This window comes from Natator depressus, chromosome 11 (genome assembly GCF_965152275.1).
Source record: "Natator depressus isolate rNatDep1 chromosome 11, rNatDep2.hap1, whole genome shotgun sequence".
NCBI classification, from domain to species: domain Eukaryota; kingdom Metazoa; phylum Chordata; order Testudines; family Cheloniidae; genus Natator; species Natator depressus.
Window position 1 is genome coordinate 79,565,916 of NC_134244.1, and position 18,131 is coordinate 79,584,046.

Below are 18,131 nucleotides of genomic sequence, written 5' to 3' on the forward strand. Positions count from 1 at the left end.
CCAATGTGGCCAAAACACTTTCAACTCTAGGGGAATAAAATCCCAGCAAAGCTAAATGAGTGGAAGGTTTGACTTCAGTTTCTGTTTTATGAAAAAAAAAATGCTTTTTATAAATTGGTGTTCTATTCCCAAAATACAATACTGTATCAGGCATAACTTTTATAAGTGGCATATCACTGTTCCTCCATATTAACCCCCCCCACGGTGTACCTAACTTACAAACCACTCTTTATCCACATAAACAATAGATGTGGATGATGGAATTAATAGAACCAATGTAGCTTTATAAATAGATGCAATCTCTAAGCATGATTCTAACACAGACTGTATTAAACAAAAAGAGGACTGGAAACTTTCCTGCTTCTAAAGTATTACCAACAGCTTTGAATCTGATGCTCTATTGTACATCACTCAGCAAGGAAGTCTATAATAAATCAAATAATTAATTTTCTAGCTTCCAGCTCCATATCACGTACAGAGTTCTCTTAATTAAGGCTATAAACACTGAAGCAAACCAATTAAAGCACACACATACTTACATGGGTGTACTCTCTTCAGCATGATGACCTGGAGGTCGAACAACAGCAAATCCATTCTACACATAAAAACCAACAAGAATACAGAGGGGAGATCAGACAAAAGAACATTGGTAGCTCACAGAGTGTGCTCAGAAGCTGCAGTCAGAGTTGCTAATTCAGTTTTGTAATTATTCGTTAGTTCTTGATCACTCAGATGAGCAGTCTTGGCTTCCACTCAAGCCCTCAGCAATGTGTCAACTTTCCTTTCATTTTTAAGGGACAAAGGCAGCCTGCATTTTTTGGAAACTAACATTTTTAACTGAGAGTTTCTGGTAGAGCATACTTTGAACAACTGTATTGAACTCTGGCCCTGTTGAAGTCAATAGCAAACTGACTTAAGATCCTGATGCCACTCATCTGAGGTTGATTTTTTTTAAAACCCATCCTTAAGGTTAGTAAATTTTGTGTTCACTTGCTGATGTCCATAAGGGCCTTGTCAACTAAGGCAAGAAGGGACCGTTACAATCTTCTAGTCTGGCCTCCTGTATAACACAGGCCATAAATCTTACCCTGTCATTTCTGCACAGAGCCCTATATCAGAGCTAAGTGTTACTGCTATACCAACCTTCAATTCTCCTGTGGCCACTTTAAAAACAAGTTCAATGAGACAGCCCACAGCCAGGCGAGCAGCACCAGATGAATGAACTTCATTCCAAATTGTGTCACTGTCAACCTAATGAAAACATATGAACAAATTCAGTTTTCAGAAACAACGAGAAGAGCCTGCAGTTGGACTCCCTAGATTTACAAACCAGTGAAATGTATAAAATTCCTGTATCCATAGTGATCACCCCAATGACCATGTTAAGAGCCGGAACCGCTGGGGCCTTACATACACATATGAACTAGTGCTGGCTGCTAGTATCACAATGCTCTGGTGGTGGCACACCTGTCTCCCCATGTGAAGAGAGAGAAACTATGACACCGGTGTTGGAGCTAATGTCACAGTAAGTTCATATCTATCCATATTAACACCACTGAAGGATTTCCAGTTGCTCTGTGGTGCTGAGGGATTAGCAATAGGAAGGAGGAGAGTTTGATCCCATGCAGTGTAAACTATCATGGGCTTCCTTCTAATATTCTTATTTGAGTGTTTTCTCCGTATTTCTTTTTACCATCGGGGTAAAAACTGACCCAAGATCAAACGAAAAGCTTTAAGAAAATGTAAAATAAAAAAAACTACTAAAGAGGGAATAAATCAATGAAGAATGATGTTTAAGAACAGACAATTCTCTAAATCCTTGTCAAATCTATTTTGGCTAGATTTACACTGAAATTACTCTGCTAGAGAATGAGAAAATAAATTTTAGCAAGCTTAGGCTCAGAATGGCCCTTCAACATCTAGGTGCTAACTGTGGACATTTAGTTTAAATGCCAAATATTTGACAGAATTAGGAACAAATCCCTTTGACAAAAATGTAGACCAGACAAAGGGAGAAAATTTCTTTCTTTCTTTCGAAATTCTCTGGCTGCTCGTTATTGTACAAGATCATGTTCTCATTTAAACAGAAAGTGTGGAATGTTGGCTTTTACCACAACAAGCCCAACAGCAGCACAAAGCAGGGATTTGGAGCAATCAAATTTTTCAATTGCTCCGCTCCAGCTCTGCTCCGACTCCGCTCCATGCTCCGACTCAAATTAATTTTTAACTAAATAAAAAAGTGCATCCTGTAATTTTGAAAAAACATTATTTTTATTCAGACTTTTAAAACAATTTAAATGTCATCAACAAAGATACAAACTAGAATCATTCATAATTCATTCTGTAAAAAATTATTGCAGCAATCAAGTCGTCTTTCATAGCCTGCCGCAAATCATTTAAAATTAACTTTAAAGCCGAAAACAGTCACTCTACACTAGCTTGAGTTGTTGGCATGCTCGAAGCAATTCTCGAAGTAGCCTGAATGCGGTGTGAGTAGCTGTGAATGGCCTCAAAAACAGACTTAACTTTTAGCCTACCAATAGGCTCCATTACCATACAATCTTCCTGAAAGTTTCTCTTGAATAATGCTTCATTACAATTATGAATCGCAGAAACTCGCTGGTGTCTTTCTTGTTTATCCAATTCCTTTTTGAAGGCATCATCTTCTGAAGCATTGGTGCTTGAATTATCTCCATTTCCCTGTGATGGTTGAAGAAGTCTCAGGGATGGATGCTCGAACAAGTTCAGAGTGGAGACGGAAGTTTGAGAACAGCCTGCTATTTCTGAAGGATGTGAACTTTCCGAAACCGCAAATTCGATTGTTGATGACTCCTTTGGTTGTAAAGGCGTACTTGTGGCACCTTAGAGAACAAATTTATTTGAGCATAAGCTTTCGTGAGCTACAGCTCACTTCAGCGGATCAGCTGTAGCTCATGAAAGCTTATGCTCAAATAAATGTTAGTCTCGAAGGTGCCACAAGTACTTCTTTTCTATTTGCGAATACAGACTAACACGGCTGCTACTCTGAGATCTGTCCTTTTGCTGTGTTTCGTTTTCTTCAACCTCTGTCACCGAGTTCAAATGTAGCAATAGATTTTGTTTTTCAAGTCATTGAGCAATATCAAGGAGCCCTTCCTTTGTCTTTGGTACTTCCCTTGAGATAAGAAGAATCCGATACCATGGGTCAACAAACTCCAGCAAGGAAAGGAATATTGTCAAAAAGCTTCTCATCGTGTTTCTGCATGAAGGACAGAATTCCTTCTACAATTTGTCCACCATTTTCTTGCAAGAATTTTCACAGTTTTCGCCATTCCTTCATTAAAACTCCTGGGGTTACATCAACAGCTTGAAGATTCACGGTTGTTGGTTTGGCTTTGCCAAGAGGTCTCGCAGGTTCTTCACTTCATCCCATTCACCTTTTGTTAACTTGAGTTCTCTTGTTTCAGCAGCAGCCCATTGTTCACAGTAAGATTGAAAAACAAAAAGCCGATCAATCATCGCAAATGTTGAACCGCAGCGAGTCACAATATCCAATGATTGAGTTACCCCATGTAGATCAAGCAGAACACTTTGAATACGTGGGGTTCATAGTTTGACAACAACTTGTCGAATTTTTGCCAGAAATTTCTTCACATGTTCTTTGTTCAGTCCATCCCAGATTGCCAACTGAAGAGCGTGAATACCATACCTCATCAGTTGGACTTTTGAGTCGTCCTCATGAAGCCATGTTGGAAGTATGAGGCTAGGGTCATTAACCCATCGCACAGCAGCATCCATGTTGAGTTCGATTTCATCCATTCCTTTAGTTCCCTTCATCAGGTAAAATACCTTCAGTTCTGTCCACATCCCTGTTCTCAGAGGTAGAAATGGTTTCATTGTCCTCGCTGAAATTTTTGATGGCACATGTCATGTTTGCTGCATTGTCAAAGCAGATGCTCAGCACTTGCATTTCACTGATCCCATTTTTTTCTAAAATAGCTTTTATTTGACTTTTCACATACAAAGAATTGTGATGCCCTTCAGTGTCGATTATGTCCAAGGTTTTTACCACAGCTTTATCTTTTCCTTTTTCGTAGTACTGAGCATTGATCGCAAGGAAATTTCTGTTTCCATAGACTCATAGAATATCAGGGTTGGAAGGGACCTCAGGAGGTCATCTAGTCCAAACCCCTGCTCAAAGCAGGACCAATCCCCAATTAAATCATCCCAGCCAGGGCTTTGTCAAGCCTGACCTTAAAAACTTCTAAGGAAGGAGATTCCACCACCTCCCTAGGTAATGCATTCCAGTGTTTCACCACCCTCCTAGTGAAAAAGTTTTTCCTAATATCCACGCTAAATCTCCCCCACTGCAACTTGAGACCATTACTCCTCATTCTGTCATCCGCTACCACCGAGAACAGTCTAGATCCGTCCTCTTTGGAACCCCCTTTAAGGCAGTTGAAAGCAGCTATCAAATCCCCCCTCATTCTTCTCTTCCGCAGACTAAACATCCCCAGTTCCCTCAGCCTCTCCTCATAAATCATGTGTTCCAGTCCCCTAATCATTTTTGTTGCCCTCCGCTGGACTCTTTCCAATTTTTCCACATCCTTCTTGTAGTGTGGGGTCCAAAACTGGACACAGTACTCCAGATGAGGCCTCACCAATGTTGAATAGAGGGGAATGATCATGTCCCTCGATCTGCTGGCAATGCCCCTACTTATACATCCCAAAATGCCACTGGCCTTCTTGGCAACAACAGCACACTGTTGACTCAGTTCTTTAGCCTGAAGGTAGTGATCGGTGCTGAACTCAAGCAAACCATTTCCATCAGCCCTTCATGGAAAGTATTGGCATCCATGGTGACAGTAACCTTTGAGGACTTCAAATCTGAGTCAAGTTTTGTTTGCTCAATTTTGGGTTTCTTTTCAGATGAATTTCTGCAAAAAATCTTTTCTCCAGGAGTTTTCAAAGAGCCAGATGAATGTTGTTTAGCCGCGTCAGCTTTCTGTTTTGCCTCATCTTCCTGGAACCTATTTTGTAACCAGAGCTGCATGGTTTTCAGGATGGTTATGTTTTACATGCCGCCAAAGGTTGAAACTTTTCACAGCACTTGCTTCACTTGTCTTGAAGCTACATGGTTTGAGCTCGCCATTCACTTCCTTTTCCACCTTGCACATTGCCGATTTCTTCTTTGCTTTTCCCCAAAACCCAAAATTGGGTTTTTCAAATTCAAAAGTAAAGACGTCGTTGAGATCCTTTTTCGTAAATTGACTATCAATCATGGGGGGGGGGGGGGGGGCAGATTTGATTTTTTTGTTGAAGCCATGACCAAATCTTCTTGTGTTGCTACCACATCCAAATGTTTCTTGCTATGATCTTCGAAAAGCAATGAACAAAAGCATTGCATTTTTTTATAATGTACCTGCTTGTGATATCTAAACTACTTAAGGTACTTCGAATTTATTTTGGATTTTCTGGACAAAAATGATCACATTTTCTTTTTACACAGAATTATTATTAAAGTATATTTTAATATTTTAACATGTTTCTTGCAGTTTTAATGACGTAAGAAGTATTTTAATATACATAATTCATATAAATTTTTATTTATAAATTGCAAGTTAGTTTTTCTTATGAAATTTTGCGGTAAAAATATTCAAAATATTTTCCAAGTTTTTAATTAATATCTCAAAAATGCTTTAATATAGATATCTCAGTGAAATTTGGTATGTGCCGTAGTGTTAGTACGTGCTATCGCTGTTCTACAACATTAATTGTTGGGAAGTAACGAGGCTACACGTTACAAGGTTGAAAATAAATTTTAATGGGAAAGCGGATTCAAATTGCAAGCACAGTCCTTTCAGTAAAGAGAGCAAATTTTTGGAAATATTTTTTTGCTTCATCAGCCTGAATAGATTATACAAGATAGAGCAAATAACAGGCTCTATCCTGTACAATGTTTCCAGTAGCAAATACTAACGCTAAGACACAGACAATGTCATTACTTTATATTAAAGTGTTTTTGAGATATTAATCAGAAATTAACTTTTCATCACCTCCTTGAAGGGACTGTAGCTCCCTTTAGGAAGAATTTTAGGACACGTGTTCACAGGAACGTTTTTTCTTTAAAACGACCTAAGGATTCTCAAGGTTCCTCCCCCACTCTGAACTCTAGGGTGCAGATGTGGGGACCTGCATGAAAACCTCCTAAGCTTACTTTTACCAGCTTAGGTTAAAACTTCCCCAAGGTACAAATTAATTTTATCCTTTGTCCTTGGAATATCCACTGCCACCACCAAACTCTAACTGAGTTTACTGGGAAACGTAGTTTGGACAGTCTTTCCCCCCCAAATCCTCCCAACCCTTGCACCCCACTTCCTGGGAAAGGTTTGGTAAAAATCCTCACCAATTTGCATAGGTGACCACAGTCCCAAACCCTTGGATCTGAGAACACTGAAAAAGCATTCAGTTTTCTTACAAGAAGACTTTTAATAGAAATAGAAGTAAATAGAGGTAAAGGAATCACCTCTGTAAAATCAGGATGGTAGATACCTTACAGGGTAATTAGATTCAAAACATAGAGAATCCCTCTAGGCAAAATCTTAAGTTACAAAAAAGACACACAGACAGAAATAGTCATTCTATTCAGCACAATTCTTTTCTCAGCCATTTAAAGAAATCATAATCTAACACATACCTAGCTAGATTACTTACTAAAGTTCTAAGACTCCATTCCTGGTCTATCCCCGGCAAAAGCAGCATACCGACAGACACAGACCCTTTGTTTCTCTCCCTCCTCCCAGCTTTTGAAAGTATCTTGTCTCCTCATTGGTCATTTTGCTCAGGTGCCAGTGAGGTTACCTTTAGCTTCTTAACCCTTTACAGGTGAGAGGATTTTTCCTCTGGCCAGGAGGGATTTTAAAGGGGTTTACCCTTCCCTTTATATTTATGACAATTTCTAAGGTAAGACTGACTGGACCTGAACTGACCACTGTTGTGGGAACAATATCATAGAATCATAGAATCATAGAATATCAGGGTTGGAAGGGACCCCAGAAGGTCATCTAGTCCAACCCCCTGCTCGAAGCAGGACCAATCCCCAACTAAATCATCCCAGCCAGGGCTTTGTCAAGCCTGACCTTAAAAACCTCTAAGGAAGGAGATTCTACCACCTCCCTAGGTAACGCATTCCAGTGTTTCACCACCCTCTTAGTGAAAAAGTTTTTCCTAATATCCAATCTAAACCTCCCCCATTGCAACTTGAGACTATTACTCCTCGTTCTGTCATCTGCTACCATTGAGAACAGTCTAGAGCCATCCTCTTTGGAACCCCCTTTCAGGTAGTTGAAAGCAGCTATCAAATCCCCCCTCATTCTTCTCTTCTGCAGACTAAACAATCCCAGCTCCCTCAGCCTCTCTTCATAAGTCATGTGCTCTAGACCCCTAATCATTTTTGTTGCCCTTCGCTGGACTCTCTCCAATTTATCCACATCCTTCTTGTAGTGTGGGGCCCAAAACTGGACACAGTACTCCAGATAAGGCCTCACCAGTGTCGAATAGAGGGGAACGATCACGTCCCTCGATCTGCTCGCTATGCCCCTACTTATACATCCCAAAATGCCATTGGCCTTCTTGGCAACAAGGGCACACTGCTGACTCATATCCAGCTTCTCGTCCACTGTCACCCCTAGGTCCTTTTCCGCAGAACTGCTGCCTAGCCATTCGGTCCCTAGTCTGTAGCGGTGCATTGGATTCTTCCATCCTAAGTGCAGGACCCTGCACTTATCCTTATTGAACCTCATCAGATTTCTTTTGGCCCAATCCTCCAATTTGTCTAGGTCCTTCTGTATCCTATCCCTCCCCTCCAGCGTATCTACCACTCCTCCCAGTTTAGTATCATCTGCAAATTTGCTGAGAGTGCAATCCACACCATCCTCCAGATCATTTATGAAGATATTGAACAAAACCGGCCCCAGGACCGACCCCTGGGGCACTCCACTTGACACCGGCTGCCAACTAGACATGGAGCCATTGATCACTACCCGTTGAGCCCGACAATCTAGCCAGCTTTCTACCCACCTTATAGTGCATTCATCTAGCCCATACTTCCTTAACTTGCTGACAAGAATACTGTGGGAGACCGTGTCAAAAGCTTTGCTAAAGTCAAGAAACAATACATCCACTGCTTTCCCTTCATCCACAGAACCAGTAATCTCATCATAAAAGGCGATTAGATTAGTCAGAAGGGGACTGAAGAAAAGGAACATCTGTATTGCTTGGTTTTCATCAAATTTCACTTGCAGCGTTTTTGATAGATATAAACCAATGTGAGATCACAGAATCACAGAACTGTAGGGCTGTAATGTATCTCAAGAGGTTATATAGCCCATACCCCTACACTACGATAGGGCTATCCCTAGACAGTCCTTGACATGTGCTTGTCTAACATGTTATTTAAAACCTCTAATGATGGATCCATTTCTTTTATGGCTGACTAAAGCCAGTGGACTCACAATCAACGAGGATTGTTAATGTCTCCTGTCATAAGGGTGAGTTGCCAGCCACATTGAAACAAGCAGTGATTATGTGAGATCCTAGCTGAAGAAGTCCCTTTTAGATAATGATACCAACAACAACATTGTCTCAGTCAGCTACTGGGACTGAGAGTATATTGAAAGTAGAGCTCCTTTTAGTCATACGCAGTGGTATCAGAAGTTGTTATGTTGCTTGCATTGGGCCTATCACCAGCTATTAATATATCACTCACCACAAGATATGGTGGACTCACCATGGGGACATGGCCCTTCATCTCCAAGAGATCCCAGAGGGTAATGAGCAAACTGGCTGTCCTCCCTGTCAATCTGTCCATTTTGGGCTCTGCAAGGTTCCATCTTTTTGCTTTTCCTTCTCAGTGTTTATGTGAAGCCATTAGAGAAAACCAAGTTGTTCTGGGGCTGCAGTGTTGTCACTATGCTAATGCTCAGTGTTACCATGCCTTTTCATTGAACCCAGAGTCTTTACGGCCTCATTCTCCCAGTGTCTGAAAGGGGTGGTGATAGTAAATATTTAAAACAATGAGGGAGGTGGTGGCTCTCCACCTATGGAGAATGTCTACCAGTCCTTCTGCTCAAATGTTTAGCAGCCTCAGCATCTGCCACGATTCAGCACTACCCTGGATTCTCAGATAACTGATGGAGTCCATGTTAGCAACAACCATCTACTTAAGGCCATGAGGCTACTGCCATAACTCTTTAGTGCGCACCACACAATGGTCACTCATGTTTTTGCTACCTCCAGACTTCATCAATGCAGGATGCAACTGCAGCTGCGCTCAATTCTTGTCAACAGCCCCTTATTTACTTTTAAGTATAATTTACGGTATTTGTAGTGATCCTTAAGGACCTGAATGCACTGGGACCCCAGTTGATGAGTGACTGCCATCTTCCCCTCTATTACATGGCTTTTACTGTTGACCTGACTTCACAGCTGGTTGCAGTTCTCACAGTCTGTCCCCCAAGGAAGCCCATCACAACCAGAGTCAAGTAACTCTCAGGACACAAATTAAGGCTCATTAGTTTTAATATCGGATGGCTTTTTAGCTAATTTGTGTTTTAATATCTGTGACTGAAGAACCTAGTTGTGAGCGATATTATTGAAAGTTGTACAAAAAAAGACACTGGATCTTCAGAGGTCACAATCGGATATTTGATGCAAGCCCACTTCTTTTTCTACTGTCGATCAGGTAGAACCTGTGCAACACAGTCGGACTCCCTAAGTTGCCAGTTTTGGCTCTCTTCCCCCAAATGCCTGAAAATTCTCACAAAATGCCTGAGCTGAATGCTGCTAATTGCAGGCGCTTTAATGCCACCACAAGCTAGGCTCACGGTGGCAGTGTTTCAGGAAGAATTAGGTGGGGAGGACAGAGAGGTTTTAGAAGTTTCTCTAAATATTCAATATTCCTGCAGAGAGAAATTAAATACTTAAAAAAAAATCTTTGGGCAATTTGGAAGCCAATTTCCAGGATGTTGCCGCATTCTCCAAGCAAGAGAAGGATTTAACCACAGGGAGTCTGCTGCTGTCTGCTACCTTCTACATCTCTGAAACAAGGATTTAACACAGCCAGCCACCTGCTTGCAGGGTGGCCGGCTGCAAACTATTAGGCCCTGATGCAGCAAAGTGCTCAAGCACCTAACTGTAGGCGCATGAACAATTCCATTGATGTGATCTGGATTACTTTGCTGTATCAAGGGTTTATACTCTACTGGGATGGCAAACGTTACTAGGGTGGCCATGATCTGGACCTCCTCTTCTATTCTGAAGTTGCTGCTGTTGGTGTATGGGCTGCTGTTGACCCATTCATCATTCTGGATTTATGAAGTTCATTATTGAGCAGATAATATTTGGTCTCCCTACCTCTCCTTCCCATGAATTCTCTGGTGGCCATGAGAGGAGTTGTTGCTGGGACTGCACATCAGCCCTATCCTCTGGAAGGATTTTAAGGAGAAGAGAAGTATATTTCTTGCTCTTTGATAATACATTGTTGGGTTTCTCTCTTTTTTCTTGGGTTGGATGATGTTATTGTACTAAGAGCAGTTGGACTGCCTTGCTTCTTTGAATCTGCTGTTGTTGGCTTAGAAGTTTCTCTGTTCATCACACTCGTCTTCTTGAGAACAATATTTGCACTATTGGCATTTGTTCCCCCCTTTCCCATAAAGTTGCTGCCACTGCTGTTCCACAAACTCTTGGAAGATCTGAAGGACTTTATAAGAGTAGGGAAACTCAATGCTCCTTGACCCTCAATCACATGTTTGAACTTTTGCAGCTCCTATGAATCTTTTTGTTGGCAGAGAAGTATGGGCAGTGTGAGGGTCAGAAGTCTGATACTACTTTTCCTAAGAAGTGATACTTGCGGGACTCTGAATGTAGCGTTGTTTATCCCTTATGTAATCTGTTTTTTAAAAATTAGGATATATCACAGGGTGACTACTGGCCCCAGGCGAATCAAGAGAAAACAGGTCTCACTAGGGCAACCGATGCTTGATATTATCAAATATTCCTATATAATTTCATTCTGTTTTTTAATTAAGGGCTTTTTTTTTTTTAAGTTTTAATTTTTCTAGGCTTCTTTTGTCAATCAGAAATTGAAATGTCTTCAGAGAGTCAGATATCCAGTTAGAAATTCTCTGGGTGGAGATGTCATGACCCCTGACTCACTCTGCTATCATAATAAACAGTCCCTGGGACTTTCTGATTGGTCTTGTTCTCTGCAGGTAAAGGGCCAAAATCCACTGCACATCGAAGGAGTGGTGTCTATGTTCTTCCACTGATGGCTACAAGGAAGGCGACCTTCATGGAGAGAAAGGACATGGAGCAAGTAGCTAGAGGCTGAAAGGGGGGGCCTTGTTAGTGCTGCGAGAACAAATATTCAGGTCCCACTGGGGCATGATCTTTTGAGGAGGTGGAAAGGTATTTATGAGGCCTTTCCAGACTCAGTTGATTAGTGGGCTTGCGAAAATGGAGTAGCCCTCAATAGGATGATGGGATGTGCTAATCACCACTAGATGGCCTCTCAGAGAGCTGAGGGAGAGACCATATGTCTTTAAAGACAGGATATAGTCTAAAATGAGGGAAATGTCTGTGGCTTCTGGTATAATGCCTCTTAGTGTGTCCAGGAGGAGAAGAATTTCCATTTAGCCAGGTAACATTCTCTAGTAGAGTCTTTTCTGCTATGAGAAAGGATGTCCCACGTGGCCGAGGAGCATGCCCATTCAAAAGAAAATGCCCATTCTAAATCCAAATACTGTGCCCTGAGGTGGAGGGGTTGTGGGTTAGGGTGTTTGCACTGGATCAGGAGGTCGGGAAATGCAGGATGGTAATCGGTGGACGAGACAACGTGAACAACAGGTTCAGGAAAGAAATGTATGGGACAGAAGGGGCTGATCAGGATGACCGTCGCCCTGTCTTGTTGGATCTTGTGCAGCACATCCATGGTAGGAGTGGTAGTGGAGGGAAAGCATATTTGAGCTTGTCGGACCAGGAGCAAAGGAGAGCATTGCGCTGTGGGTGATAATTTAGGGCTCCTCTGGAGCAATAGAAGGCACACTTTGTTAGTCTGAGAAGCAAATAGATCTCTGGTCAGGGTTCCTCATTGCATGGAAATGTTGTGTAGCACGCTGTTGTGGAGTTCCCACTCGTGGTCGATCGCAAAGTGTCTGCTTTGGGAGTCTGCAAGCACATTCTGCTTCCCTAGTAGGTAGGCTGCAGATAGAGTGATCTGATTGATGGGGCACCAGTCCCAGAGATTGACTGCTTCTGTGCACAGGGAGGCAGACTTCGCTCCCTCTTGCTTGTTGATGCAGAATATGGTAGTAGTGCTGTCTGACATTATCAGGACAGAGCAAGAGTGGATGAATGGAAGAAAGAACTCACATGCCTTCTTACTGCTCAAAGACATTGATGTGCATTCTGAACTCTCGAGATGGCCAAGTCCCTTGTCATGAGGTTGTCTGTATGGGCTCACCAGCCTATTAGGGACGTGGCGGCAATAATGGGCTTTGTCTGGAGAAGAGGGGACAACGGGGACTCCCACCAGAGGATTTGTCCACCATAGGAGGAAAGACAGTACCCTTGGTGGGAACTGCGAGCGGAAGGTTCATAGAATGACAGCTTGGTGAACATGCCGACTGTAGCCATGCCTGAAGACAACAAAGATGGAGTCGTGTGAACGGAGTGATGCAAGTGCAGGAGGCCATGTGGCTGAGTAGGGACAGACATGTCTTGGCCATTACCTGAGGAGGATGATAGGAGCTATGATAAAGTTCATAGTCCAGAATCTGTCTGTGGACCCCTGTGGAGATACACCCTTGTGGTGATAGAGTTCAAAGTTGCCCAGATGAAATCCAAAGACTGCATGAGGGTGAGGATGGACTTTTCGATGTTTACACTGTGAGGAGAGGAGGTGGAGCATTACAGAGGTCAGTGCAGAGGCCTCTTGGTGGGAACCTGGTGGTGAAGAGCAACTCATCGAGGTACTGAAAAACAAGGAGGCCATAATGTCTGACATGAACTGCCACCCCTGAAAATACCTGGTTAAAGACTCTGGGGGTGGTAGCTATCCCAAAGGATAATATTCTGTATTGGAAATGGTCGGATTCCACCGTAAATCTGAGACAACATCTGTGGGCGGATGAATATCGACATGAAAGTAAATATCTTTCATATCGAGAGCCATGAACCGCATGCCTTTTTCTAACGATGGAATTATCGCTGCCAATGTGACAATGAGAAATTTGAGTTTTCAAATGAAGTGGTCGGGGTGATGGCGGTTGATGACTGGTCTCCACCCACCCCTCTTCTTGTGTATTAGGATGTAGGTCAAGTAAAAACCTGTTCCGTGATATAGTGGAGGAATGCGTTCTATTGTTCTTCGTGGCAGTATGGAGCTCAACTCTTGGGTGAGGATATTATTGTTAGAGTGGTCCCTGAAGTGGGACGGAGGTTTTTTTTGGAGGAGGTAGTGTTACAAACTTGATTCTATAGCACAGTGGATGACTTTTGGCACCTGCTTGTCCATTAGCATCGCAGTCCAAGTGTCCAAAAAAAGAGTGCTAGCTGACCCGAATGGAGTAGTGGCGTTGTGAGGTGCTAGGCTCAGTGGTTTGTGGCTGTTGGGCTCACGTCAAAAATATCTTCTGATGAGGGGTTCAGATTGAGATAGAGGCCAATGGGGGTACAAGGAAGAGGGACCTTTGAACCTTCTGCTTTTTGCATGGCGGTTTGTAGGGTCTCTGGCAGTGTAAGTGTTGAGACCTGTACAGCAGTGTGGTTGGCAGGCAATGAAACTTCATCTTAGGTGCAAGTGTGTAGATGCCCCACAATCGAAGGGTAGCCCTAGCCTTTACGGTGTCTAGTGACATCTGTCTTTTGTTTGAAGGGATGAGATTCATCAAAGGGGAGGTCCTTGGTGTTCTGGACCTCCCTGGGTAATGCTAAGGCATAAAGCCAAGACAGTCACTTTACATAACAATGGCGGTAGTCATGGCTCTAAAGGAAGGATAGGCCACATTGACTGCAAATTGGAGGGCAGTTCTCGCTATTAATTTACCTTCCTCAATGAGAGTTTGAAAATGGGTATGATTATTTTGTGAGAGGTTGTTGGTGAATTTCTCGAATTTAGTGTAGTTCAGGAAATCATATTTAGCCAACAGCGATAATTGGCTATCCTCAACTGTACCGTGGAGGATGAGAAAACTTCCTCTCCTGTAGATCTAAGCGTCCTTTGTTTATCTGCAGGTGTAGATATATGATGTTGCTGCTTGAACCTTTCCGAAGCAGCCTGAACCACAGTTGGGAGCTGGCTGCAAGAATAAAAATTCTGAGCCCTTAGCTGGCACATAATAGTGCATCTCCACCCCTGTGGGGGTGGGAGCATAGATGTGTGTATGGAGGGGTGCCACACACTCTTAACTGGCTCCAGTATGGCCTTGTTGAGAGGCAGGGCTATTCTTGTAGACCTGAGGTGTGGAGGATGTCCAAGAGCTTGTGTTGGGAGTCCTGGATTTCCTCTAGTGGGATCTGAAGTTCCTTGGTGACTCTGTGCAGAAGTTCTTGGCACTGCTTGAAGTCATCTTGGAGGGGATGTCAAAGTCACAGTGGAATACAATTGGGACCATCACTTGAAGAAGAATTAAACCTTTCATCCTCGGACTAATGGACCAATGGAGGAAGAAGATTCCAGAACTGCATCTTTAATGAAAACTCTATGCCACCACATCTTTCTTTTTGAACTAGGGGGCTATTACCTTATGCACCTCTGAAGATCACAACTGCAGTAGCAACACATAATGAAAGAGGCAGTCAAGTCAAGGCCCACTCATTTGGGGTCATATGCTCCAAACTAACTCCTTAAACCCCACTTGGAAACAAATCAACAGCCCCTGCCCAGTACAGATCACCAGTGCAATGTGCTCTCTCTTTGTGGAAAACACCTCTTAATAAGAAGGCGGACGCATTTTCTGCAATAGGTTAAGTTCCTTGGTGGGCTCATTGTGTAACCCCATGTATGGTCACTGCAGTAGCCTAACCTCAAGGTGACAAAGGCACAAATCCACACCGAAAGGGAAGATTTATTCAAGTATGCTTCGCCATTACCTGGGCATTCCGGAGCAACAAGGAATATAACACAACCCCCAAATTGTGAACCTACATTACAAGTACTGGGCGCACTTCCTTAATCAAGGCTACTGCCATTTCTTCTCCCAAATTTTCTTCCACCATTATCAGAGGCTTGCGTGGGTTGAATCTCAGACTAGTTCTCATTCAAACCCTGATCTGAGCCAGTTACTCAATTGTCCTGGTAAGGTCAGAAAAGATGGAGACAGAGCTTGGTGTCATCACCACACTGAAGGTTGTATAATGCATTCCTCCTTACAAACCTTCCTAACAGCCTTAGGAAAGGAAGAATGACAGAAACCTCAGGGCAGTCAAGCAATTGTCTAGTACTGTGCACTTGATCTTCATCCATCACCAGAAAGACACTAACCAGAGCAGTTTCAGACCCAAGCCTGAAATCAGACTGACTTGGGTACAGAGAACCTGAGGCCTATAACAGTCTTGCTTCATCACAACCTCCCCAATTATCTTTTCTCACAAACAGCAGAAATGACATCAGTTGATATTTCACTAGATTATTCATGTCTGTACATGTCAACTGATGATTTCTGAACAGAGGCCTTAGGAGTGCTGCCTCACTGAGCCATACGAGCCAATACCGAAGCATAGAAGCTTTAGCATTGTTGCGGTGAGACTCTGTTCTACAACTTTAGTGGCAGACAATATAGTCTGGATCCAAGATATTTTATTTTTTAAAAAAATCAAAAACAAAAAAACCTACATGACAATGCTGGGTGGAGGGGCAAATCCCACACTTCTATGTAATCAGGGGTTCTCAAACTGTGGGTCGTGACCCCTTTGGGGGTCACAAGGTTATTATGTCAGGGGTCGCGGAAAGTCAGCCTTCACCCCCAAGCCCCATTTCGCCTCCAGCATTTATAATAGTGTTAAATATTTAAAAAGTGTTTTTAACTTATAAGGGGGGTCGCACTCAGAGGTTTGCTGTGTGAAAGGGGTCACCAATATAAAAGTTTGAGAACCACTGATCTAAAGGGAATTCATACCGGAGAAAAGGAGAACCTATTTTTCTGTATTAAGAAAGGAAGTGGCAAAGCTACCCAAACAGGCTAATTATCCCAGAAAGGGATTTGTTTAAGGCATATTTTTAGGAAAAATCTTAGATGTCAGCTTGATGTTGATAGATAGCTATTAAAGCAAATATATTCATCTTGGGCAATCTATACACGCTATTGTACCGTCAGTATGTCTGAAATAGTAAACAGATATATAAAGATACTCTGAGAAAACTGGCATCAGGATGTTAACTACATGAGTACAAATACTGCACACATTATCCATGGAATAGTTTCGGTAGTACCAGCATCATGGGGTTTTGTTTTTGGTTTTTGTTTCAGAACTTAATTCCTTCTGTGTTCAGTCCAGTTGCTGTCTCTGCTAGTTACCATTCATTTTCCATTTGCAAATGATAATTTTTGCTTTGAATGGCATGCCTGGCTGCAGGGCAGAGTAAATCCAAACCTTTTCAAGTGCAGCCAAAAATTTGCCATGAATTAGGAGACTGCAGTATATTTACAATACAAAATAAAATATCTCTAGGAGTGCTTGATGGTGGTGACGATGGTATGAATAAATGCAGATTTTTTTTTTTTTGGACAGGATAATTTTCAAAGGAGCAATTTTGTAAAGACTCAGGAAGAAAACAATTTTGTTTCATTTCCATAACAGAATCCAGACCTCCAGATTCAAGCTCACGAGCTATAATTATGTATAAGAACCACCAATGTGAGGTTTCAAACACAATGCCTTTTCTTTTCTTCCAGATTATTTTCTGTATTGTCACTCTATGCAAATCTTTATAGCAAAAATATTAGCTTGAAACAACTCTAGGCTTTAGAGTTTCATCTCACTGTATCTATATGTTAACATCATGGGAGCAGGAAAAAATCCCTTTATTCATATGCAGTTTTGACTGCTGAAAACTGATGTTCAACTGTTCATGAGGGATGGAAATTCTAGTCACCTCTTTCATAATTCAGACACGATTGTCCTAGACTCCACACTGAAGGATGCCAGATGCTGAAAACTACAATTCTCTTCTGCAGTGCAACTTGCAAGACATTTCACTCCAGAACAGTCAGGTAGCCCAGAAACAAAAACAAACTACTGCTTACAGCAACATCTAAGTTATTGTCCTTCAACCACCACTGTTTTAATAAAATATTTTCCACCTGTAGCACTATGTAGGCAGCTCTGAAGCACAAAGAAGACACATGAAGCCACCTACACAGTCTGAGTGACACTGAAAGTACATCTTTCTTTCTCTATATCTGCAGCACATTGTTGATAGTTATTTTAAAATGTAGTAATCTAAACCTTAAACATCACCGCTTGGAAAATGAGGTTTCTCTGCTAAACAGCCAGAGACAAAGCATGCATAATAGATTTCAGTGCTCAAAATAGTTAAAACTCTCACACTGCTTTTGAAGCAACACATGTGAGGCTGTCACTGCAATCCCACACCCCAGAAGGACCCTGTTTATGGATAACACCTGGTAGTAATTATCTGCTTGGCAGAAAACAAGGCAACAATTTTTGTTACCATTGGGACTCAGAGAACAAACAGGGCATTATTTACTCATTAAAGAAAATACTTACTCCAACACCACCACAAGGGAGCCTGACAAACATTGATGTTATAGAACCTGTGGAAAAAATTAGAGCAGTAAGTTATCAAAAAGGCAGAGTTCACAGGTTTGGTGGATGATTTTTATGGTAATGCTGAAACCTTTTCTAACACAGTGACATGCTTCAGTTTTATGACTCTGTGTTGAAAGGGACACAAAAAAGATGATATTTCAACGTGTGCATATATAGAATATACAAGAGTATGAACTATACATACCTGCATGGACAGTTCCTAGATTTCAACCAATCACAGTGAATATAAATAATGAATCTAATGAAGTCTTGTTCACAGAAATAAAATTGGTAGCAATAGTAGTGACTGCTAATAGTGACTC

At 42.0% G+C, this 18,131-nt stretch overlaps 1 protein-coding gene across 2 annotated transcripts in view; it reads right to left on the minus strand.

Annotated features, from left to right (window-relative positions):
• The window catches only part of HDAC4 (histone deacetylase 4), a 406,948-nt gene that overhangs the window by 38,507 nt on the left and 350,310 nt on the right, over nt 1–18,131 (minus strand). For both annotated transcript variants that reach the window (XM_074968253.1, XM_074968254.1), the window contains 3 exons: nt 17,767–17,813; nt 1,144–1,251; nt 540–595 (listed from right to left, as the gene is read on the minus strand). In XM_074968253.1, coding sequence (XP_074824354.1) covers nt 540–595; nt 1,144–1,251; nt 17,767–17,813 — 211 coding nt within the window. The remainder of the gene's footprint in view (nt 1–539; nt 596–1,143; nt 1,252–17,766; nt 17,814–18,131) is intronic.